The 26,471-nt window shown below is 54.3% G+C and overlaps 2 protein-coding genes across 2 annotated transcripts in view; both read right to left on the bottom strand.

Moving 5' to 3' along the window:
• Positions 1-26,471, bottom strand: part of Ube3b (ubiquitin protein ligase E3B) — a 184,489-nt gene that overhangs the window by 154,818 nt on the left and 3,200 nt on the right. The gene's annotated exons all lie outside the window — the stretch shown is intronic.
• The window catches only part of Acacb (acetyl-CoA carboxylase beta), a 72,793-nt gene continuing 50,166 nt past the window's right edge, over positions 3,845-26,471 (bottom strand). Inside the window, exons 32-53 of the mRNA XM_051176470.1 lie at positions 24,352-24,408; positions 24,076-24,117; positions 23,333-23,548; positions 21,913-22,068; positions 21,083-21,286; positions 20,126-20,281; positions 18,761-18,883; positions 17,674-17,943; positions 15,947-16,044; positions 14,462-14,582; positions 13,889-13,999; positions 12,795-12,938; positions 11,890-12,010; positions 10,822-10,918; positions 9,286-9,382; positions 8,218-8,353; positions 7,326-7,503; positions 6,815-6,927; positions 5,446-5,600; positions 4,785-4,955; positions 4,516-4,652; positions 3,845-3,986 (exon numbers count right to left, since the gene is read on the bottom strand). Coding sequence (XP_051032427.1) covers positions 3,860-3,986; positions 4,516-4,652; positions 4,785-4,955; positions 5,446-5,600; positions 6,815-6,927; positions 7,326-7,503; positions 8,218-8,353; positions 9,286-9,382; positions 10,822-10,918; positions 11,890-12,010; positions 12,795-12,938; positions 13,889-13,999; positions 14,462-14,582; positions 15,947-16,044; positions 17,674-17,943; positions 18,761-18,883; positions 20,126-20,281; positions 21,083-21,286; positions 21,913-22,068; positions 23,333-23,548; positions 24,076-24,117; positions 24,352-24,408 — 3,030 coding nt within the window. The 3' untranslated portion in view covers positions 3,845-3,859. The remainder of the gene's footprint in view (positions 3,987-4,515; positions 4,653-4,784; positions 4,956-5,445; positions 5,601-6,814; positions 6,928-7,325; positions 7,504-8,217; positions 8,354-9,285; positions 9,383-10,821; positions 10,919-11,889; positions 12,011-12,794; positions 12,939-13,888; positions 14,000-14,461; positions 14,583-15,946; positions 16,045-17,673; positions 17,944-18,760; positions 18,884-20,125; positions 20,282-21,082; positions 21,287-21,912; positions 22,069-23,332; positions 23,549-24,075; positions 24,118-24,351; positions 24,409-26,471) is intronic.

The raw sequence follows: 26,471 nt of genomic DNA, 5'->3' as shown, positions 1-26,471 counted from the left end.
CGGTCAGCTGCTTCCAAAGCAGCGGCTCAGAGAGGAGTGGGGGGCGAGGGGAGGGCTGAGCCTTCACGTGCCAGCTTCGGGCTCCATGTGGGGACAGTGCAGAAGGACTCCTGCCTTATCACATGACATGCCAGGGCAGGCGTGGTCATCCCCATGGGCTCATGCAGCCCCCGGGGAGGCCGTGGCTTAGAAGTGAGGACCCCACTTTGCCAGCAAAGAGACCGTGGTTTGGACCAGCCCAAATAACAAGCACCTGGGACCCCACTCCGGGGCTCATCAGTTAACCATACCCTGAGACACAGGCTCAGCCAACAGAGCCATCATGTCCCCAGCCACTACTGTGACTAGTTGATGATCCTGCTGTCTGCTGGTACCATGATCTTAGCCTGGTGAGTCCCGGGACTTCTGGTCCTCAATAAGGGGATTAACCTGGCGCTTTGAACTGCAGTTATTGAGCCACAGAAAAGCAATCACTCCAGTGTCATTAGGAGTAACCTGGGGCTGGAGGAGCTAAGCAAGTAGAGGTGCACAGCGAGCGTCTCCAGGTCCCATTTGTCCACTGGTTTAAAGAGGAACAAACCTCTCCCAGGACTGACTCCCTGGTCTTTAGACACCTGTCCCTTCTCCCGAGGCAGTCGCTGGGGGTTAGAGAAGGACTAGAGACCCCGCTAACTGTTGGCAGTGGCCAGAAGACCTTCAGACAGTCCTGGGGCGTGATGCCAGGCCTCAGACCAAATGAGCAACGGACGTCACTTACGGCAACTCAGTGGCCTCCTGCCCATCATACTCTTGGGGCACCTTGTCCCCTGAGCTGTGCCCACCTGTCCCTCGGCATAGCCCTCCGCTCAGCCAGCAGCGTGCCCCAGGGACCAGCAATACAAGGAGATGGGAGCCATCAGCTTAGGTCCAGGGACTTTCCCCCTGTCCACGAGGGGTGTTCCGTCCCCCCTCCCCCGGCATTTCAGTGACCTCCTCCTCGATGCCCCCACTTCTGGGACTGGCCAGACTCTGAGTCAGCATGGGAGCCTGGTGTCTTGCATGCTTTTGATAGACGTGATAAAGGCCATGGCAAAAACAATGCGAGGAGAAAAGGGTTTGCTTGACTTACAGGTCACAGTTCCAGGACAGGAACCTGAGGCAGGAGCTGCTGCCGAGGCCATGGAGGGTGCTGCTCACTGGCCTGCTCCCCGTGGCTCCCTCAGCCTGCTTTCTTATAGAACCCAGAAGCACCTGTGCAGGACCACCTGATCATCGGCTGGGCTGGGCCTCCCCACCCACATCAATCATTAATCAAGAAAATGCTCCCCAGACTTGTCTTTTTCAGCTGTTTCTGTCAGATATTGAGATCAGTGTCAAGCAACAGACTCAGCAGGTTGAAAGGTTCAACTACAAGCAATCTTTTAAAAAATGTGTGTCTTGATATTTTGCCTGTATATGCCACGTGTGTGTAGTAGCTGCAGAGGCAGAAGAGGGCACTGGATCCCCTGGAACTAAGATTAATACAGTTACGAGCCACCCAGTGAGTGGGTGACAGCCACCAAACCTGGGTCCTCCCGAAGACTAGCCAGTGTTCTTAACTGCTGAGCCATCTCTCCAGCCCCTCCAGCGACTTTTGAGTTTAAATCATCATTTCCCGCCTCTTGGCAGTGGTTATAAGCAAACAATCTGAATCAACAAATAATAATAATAATAATAATAATAATAATAATAAAGAGACTCAGAGAACATGCACAGGCAAGGGCGTGAAGGTGGGACTCGGAACCTCACTGCTGGGCACTGAAATCCCTGGAGGTTCTTGTAAAAGTTAACATTATTACCCTGTCAGCTAGCAGCGACCCTACTTGGGGATGCAGAGCCAAAGGAATGGAAAGGGGAGCCAGGACCTGAAGAGATGCGCTCTGCCCCCTCCAGCACTCTGCAATAGCCATAGGCAGAAGCAACCGGCGGTGTGGAGACCATAAGATCTGCGGGGTAGTACAGCAGAAGCCTGTGGCCAAACAAATATTTCCCAGCATGACAGACACGTGTCACACGAAATGCCTGAGCAAGACCGAGCCAGTCAACCATCAGAAGGGAAGGGATGTGGGCTCACAGGTGACAGCTGTTGGGTTTCTGGGACGTGCACGCTGGGGGTGGCTAAGTCCCCTGAGGGATCCTGGAAGCATTGTCCTTGTCAGGGACAATGGAGTTTGCAGCTGACCGCTCACAGGCTAAATGTGACTAGGATGTGTCTGGAATCCAGCTGGAAGTCTGCCTAACCCTCTTCAGCCTTCCAGAGCCTTGGGTCGGCTTACTTCCCTTCCCAGGTATCTGGTAACACAGAATGGCATCATGAAAACATTAATGGCTGCCTCTAGGCTGAGCCATCTGAGCTCTGCATGCTGCCCTCATCCGATGGGAAGGGTTGGAAACAGTGAAAGCTGCCTAGACCTTCCCTCCCGAGCAGCGTGGCTGGCGTGCGTGTGCACAAAGCTCTCTGATGTTTCAAGGAGAACAGACAGAACCTTCCATCTTCTCTACCTGTCAGGATTTTCTGGTCCACAGAATAAGTCAAGGCCAAAGGGCTTCCTTCAAAAAATAGTTTATTTTGCAGATCTCCCTCCCGGCAGCCTCTTCAGCTCACACGGATGGTCTGGGTTGCAGCTAGTCACGGTCTGGGCTCTCCTCTGATAGCAAGAGTACCTTGCCCAGAAGAACCCTTCATCCCCCAGGACGGCGGCAGCAAGCCTCCTTTCTCCTCCTTCCCAGGGCCCTCAGCTGCCAGGGCTGTCATTGGCTGATAGCTGGGCCTTTCTGTTTTAATCTGGGGCACCTCAAGTAGCCTGGCTTGCGGACGGTTCCCTGGGTGGCCTGGAGTGATGCTTCATATCTTCAGACACTGCCCAGAAGGACAGCAGGTGGCAGCCAGCTGCCCCAGCCTCTGTCACTGGCACAGACCATCTCATTCAGATCCTGATGCTGCAGGTCCAAAAGGTGCTGACAATTTTCATGAGAACCCACAGTACTTGTAGCACTGACCCACATCACCGGTCCAGAGCTCTTGGCTCCTGGTGCCATTGTATGAAGGCACTGAGTGAGGAAATGTACTGGTCAGGGACCCTGGGAGGGGCAAGGCAGTGTGCGTAGGGACAGCCTCTCTATGCTCAGGCAGCAGGAGGGTACTTGGCACTCAAGGGTGGCCAATCTTCTGGAGGCATGGTATGGGGTTCCGTCCTTGCTCCGTTTGCAAAGAAGACAGGACTTACAGAGCCTGGGAGCTGAGGCAGGACAACTCCTCCAGCCATGCTGGACACCAAGCATCCTTTCCACTTGTCCTTTTATCTATGGACACAGCTTGTCCATAGGACGGTCTTCCTGTCTCACTAGGGCCACTTAGAGAACAAAATGTCTCCATTATTCTTAATTGAAAAAAAAGGAAATCAGTTTTGCCCCTGCTTGGGTGACTAAGTGTCTTAAGCCCGCCAGAAAAAGAGGGTTTCTTGGGTCTCGACCCATTCATTCTGCTGAAGGACACAAGCTGCTGAGTGCAAACCAATGTGTGAGTGTCTGGAGGTCAGTCAGTGACCCGAGACACTGGATCCCCATTCCAGGTAAAGCACGAGGAACTCGGGGTGCCCGGTCCAGTTCACCTCAGAGATGCGGCAGAGTTATCCACTGGGATAAACCATGAAGTCCCCAGGGCTTCCGGGCAGGACAATGGGGAGGGGGGGGGTTGTCCAGGAAGACACTGATGAGCAGCTCTGTTTGCAGAATTCTCAGGATCCATTCGTGGATTTTCTAAAACAAGCCCCAGGGTACTGCGAAGGCCTGCCAAACGCTCCTTCCCACGGCCCAGGGTCCTGGGGACGGCCAGAGTAGCTCAGGGGGAAGCCGGGCTCTCCGTGGTGGATAGTAGCTGAGCCACCTGTATCCGCTCGGCCGGGGTGAGGTGCTGGCTCAGGTATGCCACGCAGTCCATGGTCACGTCCTGGTTTCCCTGAACCAGACTGCAGGGGAGGACAGGGACAGCTGGGTCAGTCTGGTCACTTGGTTCAGCGGCGTCTAGGTGGCAATGTCCTCGCCTACACATGCTCCTCTTGGGGAGGGGGCGAGCCTGGTGTTCTGATCCCCCCTTCTGTGTTCACTCAGATAATGGGGTGGGAGGTGAGGGAGAGGGGGGACACAGTCCTGCAGCAGGAGGGACTCTGATGTGGGGAACAGAGAGCCTCGGGGCGGTATAGCCCTTCCCAGTCACCGGCTGGATGATATGACCCCCAGGTATGACACACCGGAGCCCCAGCCTCACACCCGGGACAGGGTCCCCGGTGTCCTATGAGCCACCTCCTTGAGGACAATAGAAAGTCCTTCTAACCAAGCAGGTACCAGCCGTGACACAAGAAAGTCACAGGCCGCAGCTCCGTTGCCCAGGGAGAGGGATGGTCACCCTGAGTTGTCACCCCACCCATGAGGCTGGGCCTGACCCTGGCACTGTGGCAGGCCGATGAGCCAGAGGCTGGTCTCAGGCCTGCATCTCACCTTTGGATGGTCTTGAGGACAGAGTCCCGCTTCAGGTAATTGATGTTCTCACGGATGGTGGAGCGCAGGCCGTCCCCGGCTGACCAGTGCTGTTCCAGCCACTGGACCACCACCTGGTTGCTGTCCCACAGGTAGGCCTGGAGTGGGGGTGGAGTGGGGTCAATGGTACAGCGTACCTGGGGGGTGCTGTAGAGGAACAGAGCTGGCAGCCCTTACTTATACCCCCAGTGCCCGCACGTTACAGCTCCCTTCTCCCTGCTCAGACCCACCTTGACGGGACCCTCGGTCTCCACAAACCAGCGACGCAGCATGGAGTGCATGTGCTCATGGCTCAGCTCGGGGCTGGCTCGCAGAATCTCCTGTGTCACCTGCGCTTCCAACAGCAGCCGGCGCAGCCTCCAGTAAAAGAAGGTGCGTGCAGTCTTCCACTCCAGCACGTCCTACGGACAGGCCCAGCTGAAGACTCACAGAGGAGGGAACGGCCAAGACCGGGCCCCAGGCTGGCTACCTGGCTCATGCCCACCTCATCCTATAAGCTGGGATACCATGCGTTGGGGGCCGAGCTCTTATCTAGGGAGACACGGAGCAGGGCTCTACAGGCCCCACGATGCCTCGTGTCCACATTTACCTCCGCTGTCACAAAGCTCAATCTCAGGCTAGTTCCCAAAAGAAAAAAATATCCAGCTACGGGCATGGGCCAGTGAACAGGTAAGTCCTCTTAGGAGCACGTCATGGGCCAATGTCAGCACAAACCAGCCTTCAAGCCTCATCTGAACACACTAGAGTTACTCTGGACCCCCTGGGGGTTAGAAGCTGTGGTCTCCTGCCCATACACTCAGACTGAAAGGCCCTGAGAGCCCTCTAAGCTCCATCCCAAACCCCCATGCATTCCTCCGTGTGTGGGGCCCCAGGTGGCCTTGGGGGACTTACCATGATGATTCCCTTCTCCAGCATGTGGCCCGGTGTGTCATGCAGGTCGGCGAATTGCACTGCCACCTGGTGGTAGATGGGGAATAGCAGGTCCTCTCGGGCTTTCAGCTGGCCCTCTAGCTCCTTGCGGTCCTTGTCAGAAAGCTGGGCCGCCCCTGCAAGCGAGCAGACATCGATCGGGCCAGGACCTCAGGGATTGTGAGAGACGGCCATGTGGGGCTCTGTTGGTTTTGTTTGTTTGTCTTTTGAAAAGCCGCAAAACCAAACAAGAGGCCTTGCCCTGTGATAGTCTGGTCTGCGATGCCAAAGCTACTCCTAAATCAAGTTGTCCTGCAGCCTTGGAAATGCGCTGAGAGCCCCAAGACAGCACCTGGGTGAAGCTCCAGCTGCTGCCTGCAGACATGTGATAATTACAGTGGGGATATGCTAACTCCATGGCAACAGAAACACGACACAGATTCTGGGAATGCACAAACCAACAGTTCTGCCAGGAGACCAATAATAAGAAGTGAGTCCTAACGCGGGGTCACCCAGGTGGCTCAGTGGAGAAAGATGCCTGGTGCTAAGCCTGATGACCTGAGCTTGTTTGATCCCTGGGCCCCACGTGTTAGAAGGAGAGAACCAGCTCCTGCAAGCTGTCCTCTGGCCTCCACACAAGTGCTGTGGCTCCTCGCGCATACACAAACACACACAAAATAAATGTAATAAGGAAGGAAAGAAACCTCACGACACAATGCCAGTTCCACACAGACCCAGTCATGAAGTACAGACCCAAATCTCAGAGGCCACCCCACTGTAACAAACGTGAAGCCTGCAGTTACACACACGGCCACCACATCCGGGGAGTGAAGCAAATGAAATGGATAAACATTGTTTACCTCTGATCAGGGACATTCATAAAGGGACACTATCATTACCCAAGTTCTGGTGTTCCCCACGGGCCCCAAATGTTTCAACCGTCTCCCTCCATGTGTGGAACAGTGAACTATGAGATCACAGAATGAACGTCCGTCTGCTACAATGCTCCAAAGCTTGAACCTCTGAGAGCAGATAAGATGCCATGCAACTGAATGCTCCACCCTGGCCGGCACCAGAAATGGGGGCCGCGGGCCAAACACAGAAGCTCGGAAAATTAATTTCGCGTTTGTATCTGGCCCCTTCGCCGAGACAGCTCACTGTGGACACACAAACGGCAATTCTCCAAAGCATCTGCCATTGATACAGTTCCTGTCCGACCACTCCCGGCACCTGGGGAGGCGCCCATTACAAGTACCAGCTGGCTTTAGGGTCCAGCTTGACTCATCTCATTCTGCTTTTAAGGCACCGACGCCTTTGCCCGCCTGGGGTGTCACCTGTGAGACCCACTTACCCAGCTGTCCCACGAGCTTCTTGCACACTGGGTCTAACCTTCTCATGGTCTTCACCAGATCTTTCTTTCGGAACTTAATTTCCACAGTGCCCTCCGGCTCCAGAACACCCCCCCTGAACAGAGAAGAGGAAAAATGTGTGTGGGGTGTGTGGCGGGGGCTGGCTGGGGACAGACACTCAGGTCTCTCTGCTCTCCTGCCCCCGGCCCCTTTACAAAACATCTGCCTATCTTTGCATATATTATGACTCTGTGTGTGTGTGTGTACTTGTGTGTGCACCCCTGTAAAGGTCATAGGCCTTTTTGCGACAGGGTCTCTCGCTGAACCTGGAGCTCACTGATTTGGCTAGACTAACTGACCATCGAGCCCCAGAGCCTCCCTATCTCTGTCCACGACCTTCGGGGCCAAGGTTACAGGTGCATACTGCCATGCCCAGGTTCCTGCCCTTTCCCTGATCTTGTCCTCTGGGGGCCTGACTCGCTCTGCGGAGAAGACCCCACGTGCCACACCCACCTACTCTCCTTGTCGGCGTACATCTCTATGCACAGGGGGTTGATGGTTGAGTCCAGGACAACCCACGAGCCCCCACGGAGCTCAGCACAGGGAGGGATGTAGATGAGAATGGGTTGGTTGTACTGCCGGAGGCCATCCACGATGTAGGCTCCAAACTTCAGCATCTGTTCATACATGTCTGCAAAGCAAGGCCTGCTTAGGGGACTTGGGCCCCAGTGACACAGCCAGGCTCCTGGGGGAGACCCAGAGAGCTAGGGGCTGGGCTGGGGCTGGCTCCCTCCCTCAGTGGCCATGTGACCTTGAGCAGGCTGCTCTCCTGCGTGGGCGTGACCTCATCTGTGAATGCAAGCACAGGGCTGTGGCTTCCCGAGTCCCTTCCAGCTCTGAATGAATGACACCCCAATCCGCCCGCCCACGTGTGAAGTACTCACAACCATACATGGGCCCCTGCTCTGCATCACCAGGAGTCACCCTACGTAGTGGCTTTGCAATGCTGGCTTCAGTGACACGTGTGGAACCAGATCCAGAGCGTGGGGCCCCCACCGCAGCCCTCCCCATTCACAAGCCAGCGGTGCGGGAGGCTCGGAGAAGCCACCCAGGTATCAAAGACACACGTGTGCCTCTCTCCCTCCTCGGCTCCTCCCTCGGCAGCCAGAGGGTACCACTATCTCTCTGGACATTCTGGGTGACTTCTGAGGAACTCGTACAGCTATGGTCAGCTCTGAGGAAGGAGGATGGGTCTCATTTAACCACACAGGAAGGAAGGTAGCCTGTGTGCAGAGCAGACCGCAATGCCCTGCCCTTCACATGACCCCAGGGAGTCACCTGCCTCCTGAGCTCTGTTCCTATAAACCAAGCACCTCCTTGTGTGACACGGAGGGGCTGCACTTACCCTTCATGCCGCCAGAGAAGCCTCTCCAGTTGGCAAAGATCATGAGGGGCAGATGCTCCTGGTTGAAGTCCCTGATGACCTGCGCTGTCTTGTAGGCAGAGTCCGGGAACCACACCTGGCCCGCCTGCTGGATGATCTGTGACACAGAGTCACTTAGGTCAAACATAGGGACAAGAGGGCCAGTGATCACAGTTTTATGTCAGCTTGACACCGCTAGAGTCCCTGCTCTTCCAAAGGTCCTGAGTTCAATTCCTAGCAATAACATGGGGCTCACGGCTCTCTGTAATGAGGTCTGGCGCCCTCTTCTGGCCTGCAGGTGTACGTGCAGACAGAACACTGTACATATAATAAAAAAGGAAATCTCAACAAAAGAAAAAGAAAGTGCTTCCCTAAGATCAAGTTGTAGGTTATTTTCTTAATAAGTGATTGATGGGGAAGAGGCCAGCTCACTGTGGGTGGGGACCCCCCCCCCGGTGGTCCTGGGTTCTATCAGAAAGCAGGCTGAGCAAGCCATGAGGAGCAAGCCAGTGAGCAGCACCCTCCATGGCCTCTGCATCGGCTCCTGCCTCCAGGTCCCTGCCCTGCTTGGGTCCCTGTCCTGACTCCCCTTAATGATGAACACTGATGTGAAAGTATAAGCTGAATTAACCCTTTTCTCCCCAAGTTGTTTGGTCATGGTGTTTCATCACAGTAGTAACCCTTACTAGGACATGTACCCACATACACACATGTTCCAGAGCCAGGGCTCCCCCAGGGACCCAAAGCCTTAGGACAGGTTCCCCCTATTCTCATGCATAGCCTGGCACCACACTGATTGAGGCCTCAGTGCTGCCCCCAGCAGGAGAAGAGTGGAGGTGGGAATGTTGCCATCCCAGGCAAGAAGCCCAGAATGGACTATTATGTGTCCCATGGAGATGTGGCGGAGCAGCAGGCAGAGCCCCCAGGGCCAACCCCTGCTTGAGGCCTCTGCTCCCTGGCTGTCTAGAATGCGGCTGCTTCTCTGGGCTGGATGAAAGGGCCCAGTTCGGTCAGCAGTGGTCACAGTGGTCATGGCTCCCGGCCCCTCACCTTGGCTTCGGAATCCAGGTTGGCGGGGTCAGCAGGGACAGCCACCTCCACGGTCCGAGTCTCTACGGCAATCACCCCCAAAGGGATGCCCCCTAACCTGCAAGTTGAGTGCACATGAACTCAGCACTGGGCTGCCCCACAGAGTCGCAGGGTCTACCCAGCCTGCTGCGGGCATTTCCAGGCGCTACTGAGGGCACGGTGGCGAGCTGGTGCAAGGCAAGATGGGAGCTCCAAGTTACTAAGCACCATGCAGGTATAGGTGCCCGCTTAGGGAAAGGGCAGGGCAGGGTGGTACTGAACCCGTGGGAGCTGTTTGTGCCTTGGGCTGTACATCTGAGACACAGTTCCCAGAATCCTCCTCTCTCCTCTGCTTCAGATTTCCCCCTGTGGCCCTAGGATGGAACTCGGGACTCTGCATTTATCAGGCAGGTACTCTGCAAACTAGCTACATCCTGGCTTTATGTTACAACTTAAATCATCCCGTGTGGCCAGTAGCTTGGGTGCTGATCTGAGTCACACAGAGAAAAGGCTGAAGCAAGCCAGGATTGGTGGCACAGGTCTGTTACCCAGCTACCTAGGAAGGTGAGGCAGGAAGTTCAAGAGTTTGACGCCAGCCTGGACTACACAACAAGATACTGACTTGAAATAAAATGCAAGAGTTCCAACCCCAGTACTCAAAACCAGGAGAGGGTGGACATCAGGTGCCATAGATCCTGGCTCAGAGGAGACCAAGACATCACTGCCTGTCAATCTGGACTGTCAACAGCCAAAGCTGCCGCTGAACTGCTGTCCTTTGTCCCTGCAACAGCCCTGCCAGGGACACTCCCTGGTGGGGGGTGCAGGCAAGGGTTGTACAAAAAGGAGTTCTAAAATAAATAAGGGGCTATAGACACACAATTTTTAAAACGTTAACTCTGTGTGTGACTGTGTGTGTGGGTGTGTGTGTGCATGTGTGTGCGTGTATGTGTTTGTGTGTGCGTGTGTGTATGCATGTGTGTGTGCATGTGTGTGCGTGTATGTGTTTGTGTGTGCGTGTGTGTATGCATGTGTGTGTGCATGTGTGTGCGTGTGTGTGCATGTGTGTGAGTGTGTCTGTGTGCATGTGCGCGCGCGTGTGTGCATGTGTGTGCATGTATGTGTACACGTGTATGCATGTGTGCGTGTGTACACATGCGTCCGCATGTGTCTGTGTCTGCCTGCATGTAGAGTTCACTGTCAGTTTCCTTCTCCACCTTCTAATACGGGGTCTGTCTAACCTGGATTCACCAGCAAGTTTCCGGGCTCTGATTCAGTAACCCTGGCGCTGGGACCCCCGCACTGCCGCACCCGATTAGTCATGTGGGTGCTAGGGATCTGAACTGGGGTCTGTGTGCTTACACACAAGCTTTCTTAGCCATCTCCCTACTCCCTAAAATTGGCTTTTCGCATTCAGAAAAATCTAGGGACCAAGGAGAAAGGGCTCTGGCAGCCCCAGCCCAGTGCTTGAGTCCCACACGGGTCGGCAGGCGTGTGCCGCACACACCCATTTCACGTTACCGTGCTCGTCCAGTCACCACGGTCTGAGCCCAGGGTGCCATGATTTCCTTGAAACTTCCATGGTCGAAGAATCCACTCTGCCAGGAGCCCTTCAGAGCTGTGGGCAGAAGGATGGAAGTCCTAGCTGAGGGCCGGGGAGGCCCTGGGTCTATCTGGCGGGCACACTGCGGAGGTCCATTTTGACCTAATTATGGTGGTATACCTTTTCTACCTTATAGTCTGGCCCTCTGGCTATGGCTCAGTATCCCTGAGAGGAAGAGGTCACCCATGTCCCACAGAGACACACTGTGATGATGGCAATGTAGCTGTTGATAAGCAGGAGATGGAGGGTGTTGGGGGTGTGTGTGATGCAAATGGCTGCCACTCTGACAAGAGGTAAAAGGCCAGGCAGCAGGTGACTCAGAGAATGCAGCAGAGGCTGGATGCCAGGGAATAAAACCTCCCGCTTTAGCCATTGCCTTGGGGCTCAGGGCTGGCTCCACAGGATAGAGCCCACAGTAAGAAACCAAACACTTCTAATGGAGATACAGCTGGAGGGGAAAGGGTCTACAAACCCAAGAAGCCACTGGGGTCCTTCTGCTATTGAGAAGAATTCCTTGCATCTTGCACAACTCAGCTGAGGGCAACTAACTGCACAGAAAATCCTAGTCATGGGACAGGGTGGTGGGACAGCTTAGCTTTCCCATGTGGCCGGGTCTCAGAACAAAGTACACCTCCAGGAGACAAAGGTGTTCCTCAGAGAAGGGGAAGACGTGTGCATGCGTGTGCAAGTGTATGTGTACGCATGTATATGCGTGTGAGAGAAGCAGGCGTCCTTTGTGAGGGTCTAGCTAGAGGGAAAGAGGAGGAGGTAGACCCTGGCCTGTGCTGAACCCTAACCCTTGGTTTCCAACCCTTGCTGGCCTGTGGCTCAGGAAAATCAAAGTCTCCATCCCGTCCTTTGAGCTCACGTGCACCCACCCTGGGCGATGGGAACAGACATAATTGCTCCCACCAAAGCAGCCCTTTACAGTAGACCCAGAAAAGGACCCCAAGTCTGGAGCCCCCTGCAAACACCTTAGGACTTACTTGGGTGAGGCCTCCCTGCAAGCAGCCACCTGGGGTCATAGGGAGCTTTGGATGGGACAAACTCAATTTCCCTGTCGATGGGGTCTGTAGGAGTGATGATGGGGACTGGGCTTCGATTGTCCTAGAAAAGAAGACCAAAGCCATCCCACTTGGTCCCTGGGGCGCATCAGTGAGGACCACCACACATCTGAGTGCTTTCCCCTCTGCCTGTGCACGGGTCTAGCTGTGCAGTGATGCCCTCAACCAGCTGTAAAATGGCAGGCAACTCCTGTCTACATTCTTCTGAGACCTTTTAAGAGACCTGAGTGCGTTCACATAGAGTCTGGGAGCCACGCAGGACCAGCATTCTCCCAGGTAGGCGACTGAAGAAACGGAGGCTCAAACATCTGCCTAGTCAAGGTCTAATCAAAGCGGCCCTGTGGGGAACTATTGATAACTATCAAGACGGTCCATCGTAGTCTTTGGGAGGATCTGAAGAGAGCTGAGTCATGAGCATCAGTCCTCCTCATCACCATGGTAACAGGACTTCACAGAGGAGGAAAATGAAGGCTCAGAAGGACTGGGAGGCTGGCCCAGGGTCACAGAGCTCCTGAAGAGCAAGCCAGGAATGGCTGACCATGAGGTATGAAGCCTGCTGTGGTCCAATGTCACCCTTTTCTAAAGGACTAGAAGACAGCATTCTTAAGTCCTGATGACACCTCAGAGCCTCCCCCAAAAGCAAAGGACAGGGCTGGGTGTCACAGAGAAAGAGAGAGAGAGAGAGAGAGAGAGAGAGAGAGAGAGAGAGAGAGAGAGAGGCCAAGAGAGCCCAGTCCCATCTGTGGTGGCTTCCTTTCCCTCCTCCCTACCACCATGGGCCTAACCCCACAGGCTCACAGGATCCAGGCTGCTGGGGAATAGCGCACCTTTGGTATATACGACAGCCATTCCAGAATGGTACAGACCCCTTCGAAGTCATCTGGCACAGTGACATGAGAGACCCCATTCGTGTGCATAATTTGCACACCCCCCAGCTGGTTGTTGGACGTGTAGACTTCTCTTCCAAGGACCTGAGTCGACACAACACAGTTAGCAAAGCTACTCCATCTCGCTGGGTCCTCTGCTCTGGCTACCAGTCACAACGACCTGGGAGCTTCCGAAACACCTGTCAACCAGGCTGTACCCAAACCCGTCCCTTCTCAGTCTTCAGGGGGAGCACCAGGCATTGGTGGTCCCTGTGACCCTGTGTCTTTAATATTTCCAGGAAATCTCAATGTGCCACCCAATTGGGGAACTACCAATGCCCCTGAGAACTGGACATTTAAAGGGTTCCTGCTTCAGCAGCAGGTCTGCAGTGGGACCTGGGGGTCACGTGTCCCCCCCAGGTGCTGCTAATGCAAGACCAGCACGTGGAGATCCTCAGTGGGCTCTGAGTGGACGTTAAACACGGAGGTTCTAGAGCCGTGTGGGAGATCCTGCATACACTAAAGCTAGCAGGCTGTTTGTCCCTATGTTCATGGGGACTCAGCCACAGGTAAGCCAAAACACAAGAGTTCCCCCAAATCACAGAAGATGCAAAATCGCAAGAGGGGCCTTTCTCAGTATCCCTCAAAGGAAGGCATCTCTTCAGTAATGTTTTTAATGTAAGCTGGAGAGTGAGTTCCAGGAGAGGGGCTCACAAGGGGACAGGAAAACTGCAAACTGAAAAACAAAACAGCCCTTGCTTCAGGAAGGAAACTGGTCCATAGCGGGAGTCCACAACAGCTCGTTTGAATGGAAATGCCCCCACAGACTCACAGTGAGCAGCCAGCGTTGGGAGGTGTGGCATTGTGTGTCACTGGAGTTGGGGCGGGTACTTTAAGGTTTCAGATACTTAAGCTAGGTCCGCATCTCTCCCTGCTGCCCTCTGATTCATATCATGGCGTCCCTCACAGCACTAGAACACTGGCTAAGATATCGGGGCCATGCGATGCCTGGCCGGGTCCCCTCCCCACCCCGCCCCAGGCCTCGCTTATGGCACCTTATTGAGAGCGCTGGCTCCGGTGAGGATGATGTGAGAGTTCTCCACCTGGATCACCCGCTGGCCAAGCCTCACCAAGTAGGCCCCGATTCCGAGGGCGCGGCAGGTCACCTGCGAAGATACGACCCTCTTAACTCCAGACACTGGTGGGCTCACCCTCCACAGAGAGGGTGTCTCCTTGTACAGCTGCCACCAGCTAGATCTCTAAAAGACGCCCTCCTGCCTCTGCCTCTGCCTCCCAGGCTACAGGTGTGCACCACAGCTGGCTAGAGCCTGGTTTTCTCCCAGTACCTGCTCGAGCTTGGTTTCTGCACCTTAATCACTCTTGGAGGCCGGGTTAAAGGTGGTGGAAACTCTAAGAGGCGGGCCTGAGGGGGTCCCTGTCATCACGAGGAGAACCATGAGGCCCAGGCGGCTTCCTCTGTCTCTGGCTGCCTGTCCTCGCTGAGCAACCAAGCTCTGACACACGTTCCCTTCCAGGACAGCCTCCAAAGCAATACAGAGAAACCCTGTCTCGAGGGCGGGGGGGGGGGGGGGGGAGAAAAGGAAGACACGGGATGGGAGGAGACTCACCATGCTGATGGTGACAATTTTTTCGTAAGCCAGGGAGGCCTCTCCTGCGATCATGCCCGAGCCCCTCAGGTTCTCCACGCCCAGGCTGCCACTCTTTCCTATGATGTCCATGATGACGTATCTGCGAGGGCCAAACATGACTGCTGTCAAGGTTCTCTCCACAAACAAAAGGAGAGTACACATTTCCCACAGGTCTGGGGCGGGGGGCGGGGGCGGGGGGGCAAAGACAAAAGCGGGACGCAGAGTACTCAGAGGCAGAGTGAAGATGGGGGCGGGCGGGGTAGGGAGCTTAGGACCCTGGGGCACCAAGCCTCTAAAAGGCCAAGGTTGACCAGACACTCCCCCAAACACCTTATGCAGCATGAAAAATAAAAGACCAGAGACCAGAGACCAATATTGGGGTTCAAGCTTCAAGCTCAAGATCAGATAGAGCCTGGGGAGTTGGGCTCAGTCAGTCTGGCAAAGTAGCCGGCCACAACTCTTACCTCTACTGCTCCTCAGATTCACTCAGACTGTTCCGCCCCCCTCATCATGGCTAGACTCACTCTCGGACTGAAAGCCTCTACCTTTTATGCCTCTCAATCCCTGGGATTAAAGTGAGCACTGATTCACTCTGCACAAACCCAGGGTGGTCTTGGACTCAGAGATCCTTCTACTTCTTAACCCCAAACCCTGGGATTAAAGGGGTGTGCCTGGCTTCTATGGCTGACTAGTGTGGCTGCTTCGGTGGCTTTAATAAATCGTAAACAATATATCACCACAGCCTTACCCCGCACCCCACAGAAAACTAGCCTAGCCTTTGGTCTGTGGAGTCACCGGGGACCAGGAATGAAGACTCTTAGTTCATGACCCCAAAAGGGTGTGACACACTGGCCAGATCTTGTTAGAAATCTACCAGCGTTGGTGTGTTAGGTGGTTTCGGCAGGCCTGTAGGAAGGTGCTGTGATGGAGGCATTTAACCGAGCATGTCCCAGACTCTTTTCACTATGGAATTAGAGATGTTTCTCATGTCATGCACATTCCTGGAAGTCACCCACAGGGTGCTGGCTTGTTTCATTGCTAACCTCTGACATTCTCAAAGAACAGACCCCAGAGTCTTTTTGGATAACTGGGTCAGGAAGTGTGAACTTTTGTCCCCTGAGACATCATGAAAACTTAGACTGCTTTTCCCTGAATAAGCTGAGTAAAGGACGAAACTTTATAACTGAATGGTAGAGAGCCTGCCTGCAGTGTACAAGGCTCAGCAAAAAAAAGAGGAAGAGGAGAGAGACGGGGAGGGAGGGAAGGAGGGAGGGAAGGAGGGAACAATGAATCCTTTGGAGATGGAGGTGATCAGGATGAGTCACCTGGAGATTGTCCCAAATGGCATATCAGCACCCCACATGTAAACTCAGGAGCCCACCGCCCTGAAGCCTGGAAAGGCGCCCCTCACAGGCAGCTGGGATGAACTGCGGTTACAGCAGAGCTTGCCAGCGGGCCGTTTACCTGGATTCGCCTCCATCCTCAATGTGCTTGCAGTGTACGGCGTTGTGGGCGCTGATCTGAGTGTAGTCCTGGGGCGTCAGGTACAGGTATCTAAACCCCTTAAAAACACACTTCCGTGAGCCTGCGAATCCAGTCCCGTGGACTCGACAGTCATCGATGTTTCAAGGTGTCAAGGCCGTCCAGGGCGGCGGCTGATATCAACTGCACAGGTGCAGTTTGCAGGCCCCCAACACCTGCAAACCACGGGGCTACTCTGAGCTCATCCATCTCTCTTCCTCACAGCTATGGACTGTGTAGGAAATGTCGGTGCGCTGGTGCACATGCGTGCCCACGTGTGCAGGTTGGACGGCCCAAATGACAGGGGCCAGAAGTGCTCCAGATGTAAGAGTATGTCTGAGCTTTGGGACACCTGCTTCTACTTAATGAGATATCCTAGAGGTGAAACCCACGTCTAAATGTGAGATCCGTTCGTGTTTCACAGGCACCTATGGGCTAAAGGTCACGGACAACACAGCGTCCTGCTTTGGTGTGTTTTCACTGTGGCCCAGGCCATGATTTGAGGCATGGATGGAATTTGCTACTTTAGGGATGAAGTTAGTGACCATGAGGTCTCAGGTTACAGAGCACTTTGAATTTTAGATGTTTGGGCTACGGGTAGACTACAGATCTCTAAGGAGCATAGTCCATGGGAAAGTGACCGTTTGACTGCCCCCCCCCACTGGCGGTGTGTGCCTACAACCCAGCAATGGGGGATGAGAGGTGCAGACGGTGGATCCCTGGAAGCTTGCTTGCCAGCCAGCACAGAAGATGGACTGCAAGCCAATGAGGGAAACTCTCAAAAAGGGAGTGGAGGGCGGGCAACACTTGAGGCTGTCTTCATCTCTACATGCATGCACACACACGCACCCCCCCACATGCATGCACACACACACACACATACACACACCCTCACATGCATGCACACATACACAATCTAAGGCCCGGGTGTGGAGCATTACTCCGTTTGCATTCTGAGTACACATGACTTTCAAACCTGACACATGTCACCTACAACTTTTTCATGATCATGCCCCTCGGGGATGTTTTTGGCCATTTCTGCTAGACACTGTGTCCTAGAGCATTTATTTATTCTGCCTCTTTCTTTCCTTTTTTCTTTTTCTTTTTTTTTTTAAACACAGGGTCTCACCACCTGGGCCAGGCTGATGCTGCTGAACTTTCTCTCCTCCTGCCTGAGCCTCCCGAGCGCCAGGACAGGTACATGGCACTGTGCTTCACTCAGTAAGTGTGAATTGCTCGACACACGGCCGGCTATTGTGTTCACTGGGCATCCGTGCACTGCACACAGAGATCCTTTCCCACAGTCTTGCAGGAGCCATCCACACCTGCCAGAGCTACGCAGGCTGTGCGTCTCTTAGCTGGGATACGTGGGGCCAGAGGACTTTAGATTTTGAATTTTTTCTCCAGACTGGCGTATGTGCACCTAATAATGAGATGCCCTGGGAGTGGGGACCAGGCCTAAACACAGCATCCATCTGTGTCACACAGACGCCTCACACAGCATCTTCAGGCCCCTGCGTTCTGACCAAAACCCAGTGAATGAGGTTGGGGGGCTTTGCACTCGGGGCATCATGCTGACACTTAAGCTCTGATCTGGAAGCATTTCGGACGTGAGGTTTCTGGACTAGGGATGCTGGCCTCATCATGATACCCCTCACTTCATGTCGTACTTTGTGGGGGTCCTCAGGGTCCACCCAAGCCACTTGGAAAATCTGCTTGATCTCCTCGGCCAGGCCCATTCGAGCTCCACTGTTGGCTGCCAGGAAGATCTGGGGGATACCCTCGGCCCGGGCCATCTCAGACGCCCGCAGATACAGGAAGTCCTCCTCTATGCCGAAAGAGCCGATTTGGAAGGTGATGTCGTTGCTGATGACAATGACCTCACGCCCTTCTGGATACTCCGGGGTCTTAAACCTCATTTTGAAGGCCACCATGCCCACCTGGAAAGAGATGCGTGCTAAGAAAAGTGACTTCAGTTCTTCCAGGTGACATGTGAAGCAAGCTGACCCCAGCAGGGTTCTGCCCCGTCCCACCCCATGCCCACACCCACCATGCCCACCTCACACCCCATGCCCACCCCCACCATGCCCCCCACCCCCACCGTGCCCCCCACCCCCACCGTGCCCCCCACCCCCACCATGCCCCCCACCCCCACCATGCCCACCCCCACCATGCCCACCCCCCCCACCATGCCCCCCACCCCCACCGTGCCCCCCACCCCCACCATGCCCACCCCCCCCACCATGCCCACCCCCCCCACCATGCCCACCCCCACCATGCCCACCCCCACCATGCCCACCCCCACCGTGCCCACCCCCACCATGCCCACCTCACACCCCATGCCCACCCCCACCATGCCCACCTCACACCCCATGCCCACCCCCCACCATGCCCCCCCACCCCCACCATGCCCCCCACCCCCACCATGCCCACCCCCCCACCATGCCCACCCCCCCCACCATGCCCACCCCCACCATGCCCACCCCCACCATGCCCACCCCCACCATGCCCACCCCCACCGTGCCCACCCCCACCGTGCCCCCCACCCCCCACCATGCCCCCCACCCCCCACCGTGCCCACCCCACCCACCATGCCCACCCCCCCCCACCATGCCCACCCCCCCACCATGCCCACCCCACCCCCACCGTGCCCCCCCACCCCCACCGTGCCCACCCCCACCATGCCCCCCCACCATGTCCCCCACCCCCACCGTGCCCACCCCCACCGTGCCCACCCCCACCATGCCCACCTCCTACCTCATTCCCACCAGGAAGCCGGTTCATCTCCACCAGCTGTCCCTGGGAGTCCAACACCAGCTCTGTGTATGTCAGGATATCTTGGGGATACTTTTCTGGGGAACCCCACAGTTTAAAGAGCGCCTGGAAGGAGGAAAAGCTTAGAGTCATGGGGAGGGAAGCGCTGCCCTTCCCAGTTGGAAATAACATGTCAGAACACTGGGTAAAACTGTGAAATATTTAAAGAACATACATGCGTATATACACATACTCCACACATTAATGTGGAGGGGACAGACGTTCCTTTTAAAGCTCCTGAGCTCAGTTTTGGTGGAGGTGATTTTTATTACATTTCTGTGTGTGTGTGTGTGTGTGTGTGCGTGTGCGCACAAGAGTAGGTGGGTGCATGTACCAGTGAGTGTATGTGCGTGTGTGTATGTGTATGTACACGTGTAGGTGGGTGCATGTACCAGTGCATGCATTTGTGTGCATGTGTGTGTACATGTGTAAGTAGATGGGTGCATGTAACAGTGCATGGGTGTGCGTGCGTGCATGTGTGTGTGTACATGTGTAGGTAGGTGGGTGGGTGTACCAGTGCATGCGTGTGTGTGTACATGTGTAGGTAGGTGTTCACCTGTGTGAGTGTGTGTGTGTGTGTGTGTGTACAGTGTAGGTAGGTGGGTGTGTTCACCAGTGTGTGTGTGTGTGTGTATGTGTGTGTGTGTGTGTGTACATGTGTAGGTAGGTGGGTGTGTTCACCAGTGTGTGTGTGTGCGTGCGTGTGCGCATGCACAGATTGCCATCGGGTATTGCCCTCAGTCACTTCCCACCTTCTTTTCTGAGACAGTGGGGTGGGAGCAAATAAATAAGATACTGGACGTTGACCTCTGGTCCCTACACACATGTGCACACACATACACACACACATACACACACACGCCTGCGCAAAATACATAAGACAGACGATGCTGGCACACTCAGGAGGCAGAGGCAGGCTGATCTCTATGAGTTCAAGACCAGCCTGGTCTACAGAGCCAGTGCCAGGATAGGCTGCTCCAAAGCCACACAGAGAAACCCTGTCTCAAAAAACCAAAAACCAACCAAACAAAACAAAACACATAAACAAACCAGAAGCAAACATTAAACTGTTGAGCAGTTTGTCACAGGGCATAGGTCCATTCCCTTTGTTTTCAAACATTCTATAGCATGTCACTCATCGGCAGCATAAAATCAGGCTTATTTGGGGGAGGACCATGAAGCCATTCCTGCACTAATCAGTTTTTCTCCAGGAAGGCCTTACCCAGAAGGGATCGCAGACGTGTGATTTAGGACTAGGGGTGGACTCGGGCCCCTCGAGCGGGGTGCACATCTGCCCTCAGGACTTGCCTGCCTAAACAGCTCCGGGAAGTCATACACATAGGTGGTCCCCAGAGACTGGGCCTGGAATCGTTTGGCCTGGAGCAGGTCCTTGGTGACGTAGGCCGTGTTGATCAGCATCCCATGGAGGGTTCCTTGCTTGCTGCCAAAGGACTGAAACATGATCTGGACAGAAAGGAAAAGGAAAAGGCTGGAGCCGTGGCTCGGGGGTTAAGAGCACGGGCTGCTCTTCCAGTGGACCCGGGTTTGGGCCCCTCCCTCACTGGAGTCCTCAACAAAGTTCAGTGGAGAGGCAGATCCGAAGTGCAGAACTCACGCCCTTTGCCACGTGGCAACCAGAGCTGGGAGGGCGTGGGAGACAGAGCTCCGATATGCTGATGGCAGCAAGAGCCACCCACAAGGTATGCAGACAAGAGCCATGGGAAGTCAGGTCATCGGCACTACACCTGCGTCCCTTTGTAGTCTGGGTAGTGTATTATAGTCAACTGAATTATGTCCTTGTGAGAAGCTCTGGACAAGAACGCCCCATCCGATATTTAGTTCCATAGTATTTTTGCAACTCGAGAGTTTGGAGTCTTATTTCTAAATAAAAGCGCGCACACACACACACGCACGCATGCACACGCATATAAAATAGTTTTGGGTTCATTTAGAAAACTCTTTTCTGCCAGGTGCTGAGGGGACACATGTATCTCTAGGTGGATCAGGGTGAGCTCTGCATGGTGACTGCCGCACCCACTCCCACCCTGCAGCATGGAGGCAGGACAGCCTCTGCCATGGGGCTGCCTGGCCCTGCCCAGGAGGGTGAACACACAGGAAACTGTCATGGCCACCACACTCTGAAGCTATCGATTGGAAGCCGCCGTGATCTAAGGCGTAGCAAAGGGAGGGCCACGAAGGTGGCTTCTTCCTGACGCCCAGATAGCTGCATCTACTCAGTGACGCTGCGGTGGCCGCCACCCTTACGTTTCCGGATCTGGAGTCAGTCACTTCTTTGTAGACGCTGATGTCCAGGTAGTAGCCAGACTCGTTGGTGATGAACAGGCGGATGGGGACAGCACCGCCCGTGGTCGTTTCATGGATGTTGATCTTGACCTCCGCCTGCAGCACACGGAGCTTCCACAGACGGCTGCCATAACGCATGACCATGGCGCGCACCGACTCCTCAATCTGCCGAGAAGTGCGGCGCCATCAGACAGAGCCTGCCCCACACGCCAAGGCAGTGCTGACAGAAAGGGGCGGTAAAGGCAGGCAGGAGGCAAGGAGCTGCTAACGGCCAGTGAGGCCGGAACCCAGGCCCTTGTGTATCCCAGACACATGCTCTACCACTGAGCTAACCACCAGTGACAGGGTGGTGAGGAACAGAAGTCATCTTCACGTGTCGCCCCGTCTTTCTGTGCCTCCCAGGTCCGTGCAGTGTGTCAGGCCAGGGCACGCTCGTGGGTCCTTACGGGTTCTGTGACCCTATAGATACCGAAGTCCTCTCTGGTCCCTGAATTAGCATCCCCAGTGTGTACCTACTGCAGAACCGGCCTGCACACAATGCCCCAGCCTCAGTCAGACCTTAGGCTCAGCCTGCTCAGCAGAGCCTGAACAGGACATAAGCTCTGCCGGGCGTTCTAGGTGCCCATGCTGTCCCAACCCACAGATCTGAACGGACTGGTGGGTTTGTTCTTTCCTGACTCAGCTACCAACGTGTTCATCCTGGAGTGCCCGGAGACACAGCCCCAAAGCAGCGTGGCATGAAGAACCACGGGGAAATGCACCCAGAGCCCAGGAGAGCCCAGTGGTGCAACCTTGTGTGGGTCCATGATGACCGTGGGGACAAAGTTGAGGAAGATGTGGTTGCAGTCGGTGCGCACGCTGGTGTTGTTGAACGCCACCTCCAGCTCGTCCATGGCTTCCAGGAGCAGCCGCTCACCTTCATTCTGCAGGTACTCGAAGGAGGCTTCCTGCCAAAGGAATAAGGTCAGCCTCAGCCACAGGGCCTGCACCTAGCGGGTGGGGAGCCCACGGTCTCCTCCTCCTAGTGTGTCTGGTGAGACGTGGCGCCCTGCTGAGGGCAGGAAGAAACCGAGGCTGTGTGTCATATTCAGCCTTCTGTCTTCTGCAGCCTGATGCTCTGATATCTGGGGCTGTGGCATCGGGGGGATGCTTGGGAGATGACTCAGCAGGGACAAGGGCTTGCCGCCAAGCCTAATGACCTGCGTTAGGTCTCGAGAACCACACAGAAGGAGAGAATTGACTCTCTGACCGCTACATGTGTACAGCGGTGTCCCCGCCCCAATAAGTACATGCATAAATGTAATTTTGCAATTTTTTAAAAAAAATCTATCGGTGGCAGATTGGACTTTTTTTGAATCGCCCCCTGCCCCGCCACACACAGTAGGTCCATGGGCGTGTAAAGGAAAGAAGGCATTGTGAATGAGTCTTTGTTCACATAGAGCCCGGTCCACAAGAAAAAACGTCCTGGTGTCCATCCACACTGGCTCTGGCCTTCCATTTCGGGATGGAATCAAGGTCACCGGTAGGGTTGGCCCCTCCGCACCAGAATTCTTGATACATGGTATTCTAAAAGTATTTGTGCGTGCATGTGTGTGTGTGTGTGTCTGTGTGGGGTTATGTGTGTGTGAGTGCAGATACCCATGGGATCCAGGGATGTCAGATCCCCTGGAGCTGGAGTTGTAAGCATCTGGACTGTGTCTCTAGCCTAACACTCTATTTCGCAACACAGGGTCTCTCACAGGACCTGAACTTGCTGATTCGGCTATGCTAGTCTCCTTGCCCTGGGAATTCCAAGCCTCTGCTTGATTCATAGGGAGTTGCCATACCTGCCTAGTTTCTTACGTGGGTTCTGGGCTCTAAAGCCCACTCTTCAGGCTCGTGTGGCAAGTGCTTTACCTACTGAGCCATCGTCCGCACCCCTCACGTGACTTTAAAACCAATGTGACCATCAGTGGTCAGTCAGCAAATACAAGACATTTCCTGAACAAACCGGATCGTTCCATCCCGTCAGCTCTCTGCTCACACGGAACATATCACAAAATACAAGAACCCGACCACAGCGCCACTGGCTGGGGTGTCTACAGGGCAGGGCGCTATGTGCAGAGTACATGCCCTGACCTGATCCCCAGCAAGCAGCCAGGAGGGTGGGGTCTTGGGGCAGAGCATGAGGGATGAGCTCAGAGCGGGTGGAGTCACCCCATGCCGCCTTACCTTGGTGATCAGATCGGAGTGCCGGATGATGGCTCGGATGAAGAACCTGTGGTCGGTCACCTCCAGCCCTTCCCTCACCTTGGCGGCACCCAGGTAAAGATGCATCTTATGGTTGGCACAGGGCACAGCCGTCAGGTCAAAGTTGCGCATCCGGCTCAGCTCCAGCTGGAAAGCCAGGGCGGGCTCTAGGTGGCGGTAAATCCGGTCTTCTGCAAACTGTAGGCAGGCCAGAAGTTCGTTTGACTCTGAGAGGACACGCCTGAATGGTCTAGGCTCCATGCTGCCGACCCCTGGTACTCAGAAATGACCCATTCATTCTGCAACCCCATCACGAGGCTCAAGAGATTCGGAGGTCACGGGCATTGTGACACCACCTCCTGGTGCACCCTGCTTGCCCCCAGGACATGCCAGAGTCACGGGGCTGACGTCTGTCATCTTCAACCTCCGAACCCTGACTTCTGTGTGTTTTAGAGTGATGGCTCAGAGCAGACTTAGTGACAAGTGCGAAAGCCACAGTGACATTTAATCACAGGGCTGTAGCTGCACTGCGGCAATCATTTCTACAGCAGGCAGCTGGAAGCCAGCCTGAGTACACGGCGAACGCAAACCCATGAAATAACTGGGAACCCTGTGTGTCTGAGCTCCTTCCGGCAGCGTGGTTCCAGGGAAACGTGAGGGTCCACACCTCAGGCTCTGAGTGTGTCCCAGGGCTGGTGGGGGACATACCCGCTGAGGACTCATACCTCGTCTCTTGCTCTGAACGTGAAGAACTTGGGAAACTCTCTCTGCAAAAAGAAAGCCAGGCAAGAAGAGATTAAGACGAGCAACACTGTGAGCCCTTCCTCTTCTGTCTATTTTGCGACTACTGAAGATGATTCGGTCTACTTCCAGAATGAGCCACCCGGAAAGATTTCACTAGAAACTGGTTGCTTCTACCCCACCCTAGAGAATAACTATCAAACACGTGGCTCAGAGGCTTGGAGAACAGAGGGGACAATGAACTATGCAGTGGGACTAACCTCTTGGGCAATAAGGAATGTGATTCTCCGGAGTCCGTAATCCACAAGGACGTGTTTCTGCATTAAAAACCACAGACACGGTGGAATATTATTTGGTTAGTAAAGGCCTGGTGTCCTGATGTATGTTGCTATGTGGGATGAACCCTGCAAGTGTAATAAATGCGGGAAACCAGTCAAAAGACCACCTAGCAGGGAGCACTCAGAACCAGCAAGTCTACGGAGAAGGGCAGGGTTCAGTGGCTGCCGAGGCTGGGCTGTGGAGAAGGCTGTGAAAGGGCTTTGGGTTCTGGTTTTCAGGGAGGCAATGTTCTAAAACCGACAAAGTGAGAAGGGCATGCAGCTCTGTGAACACACTTAAAAAAGCATCAAATTGTACATTTTTTTTCTAGTAATGGGATTTGAACCTAAGCATGCTATAGTGTCAGCCAAGAGTTTTACCACTGAGCTGCATCCCCTGCCTGAGTTATGCACTTTCAATGGCTGTGTTACACACTAGGTGGCCTATAGCCTAATATAAAGCAAAGTGCTGTATGCACGACAAGTTAGGAGACGCGTGCAAGAATGTGAACCGTGATGCCATGTACAGAAAACCCAAGAGCAGATGAAACTCAGGACACAGCCACGCTGTCTTCTGGGGGACCAGGCACGTCCACTTGTGGTCTGAATTCTAACCAGCAGGGTGAAAATCCATCAAGCTATATCTCCCTACGATCTGCATGTTCCTTACATTCAATCAAGACACTGCATAAAAGAAGTACAGATTTGCTCTCGGCTCTCCCCAAATGGAGCAAATGTGACAATATGCAGGGTTAAGGAGAAAGATAAACCCACGAGACAAGGAAACAGGGTTATCATTTATCAGCATATTAAGGAAAGTCACAAGGGAAATAGTCTTTATCTGTTCCACAAAGAGAGCTGGGTGTGGCGGCACAGGTGTAACCCTGGCAGTTGGGAGGCAGAGGCAGGGTAATGATTATTCAAGGCTAAGAGCATGGGCTGCTCTTCCAGGAGACCCAGGTTTTCAGCACCTGCAACGCCACCTTTAACACGGGTTCCGGGGATCTGATGCCCTCTTCTGGCCGCCAAGAGCACTGCACACATGTGGTGTGCAGGCCTACATGCAGGCAAAGCACCCAAACACATAGTATTTCACGTTAAAAGAAAAACTTTTAAAAATAACAACAAAGACACCACAGACAACAGTGAGTGAGTAGTTGTATCATGAGTTCTCAGCTAAGGAAGTTGTATGTGCATGAGTGAATGCATGTGGATATGCATGCATGAGTGGGTGCATGTTGATGTGAGCACATAAGTGAATGCATGTGGATGTGCATGAATGAGTGAATGCATGTGGATGTGCATGCAAAAATGAATGCATGTGGATTGCGTGCATGACTGAATGCATGTGGGTGTGAATACATGTGGATTGCATGAATGAGTGAATGCATGCGATATACATGCACGAGTGAATGCATGCATGGATGGATGCATGTGGATTGCGTGCACGAGTGAATGCACGTGGATGTGCATGCATGACTGAATGCATGTGGATTGCATGAACGAGTGAGTGCATGTGGATGTGCATGCGTGAGTGAATGCATGTGGATGTGCATGTGTGAGTGGATGCATGTGGGTGTGCATGCGTGAGTGAATGCATGTGGATGTGCAGCTGTTCAGAGGGTCCCTTCACACAGTGGGGCAGCAGCTGAAAGCCCAGGAGCACTGTCAGCTGGGTCAGGAAGAGATTAGCAAATGGAGGGGTGGGGATAGGATCTCATCCCTGCCTGGGGCTGTGGGTTTTGTTTTTAAACCTACTGTCAGGAAGGAGCTCAGCAGGTAAAGGCACTCACATCCAAACCTGACAATCTAGAGCTGATTCCAGGGCTACATGGAAGGGGAGAATCAACCGACACAAATTGTCCTCTGACCTCCACAAACACACAAATAAATGCAAATAAATGTTGTAGAACATTATTCTAGGATTGTTCTATTTCTGTGCTCTGGAACATTTGTTTAACATTGCAAAGATGTGGCGCTTTTGTTGATGCTGCATTTGTCCAACTGTGAGGCTCTGATTCTTTGCCTGTCTGCCACCCTGATGGTCTAAGGAAGAGCCGAAA

Source organism: Phodopus roborovskii, unplaced genomic scaffold (genome assembly GCF_943737965.1).
Source record: "Phodopus roborovskii unplaced genomic scaffold, PHOROB, whole genome shotgun sequence".
Lineage (NCBI taxonomy): Eukaryota > Metazoa > Chordata > Mammalia > Rodentia > Cricetidae > Phodopus > Phodopus roborovskii.
Note: the sequence above shows the minus strand (reverse complement) of the source record. Positions and strands in the feature narration are given on the sequence as shown.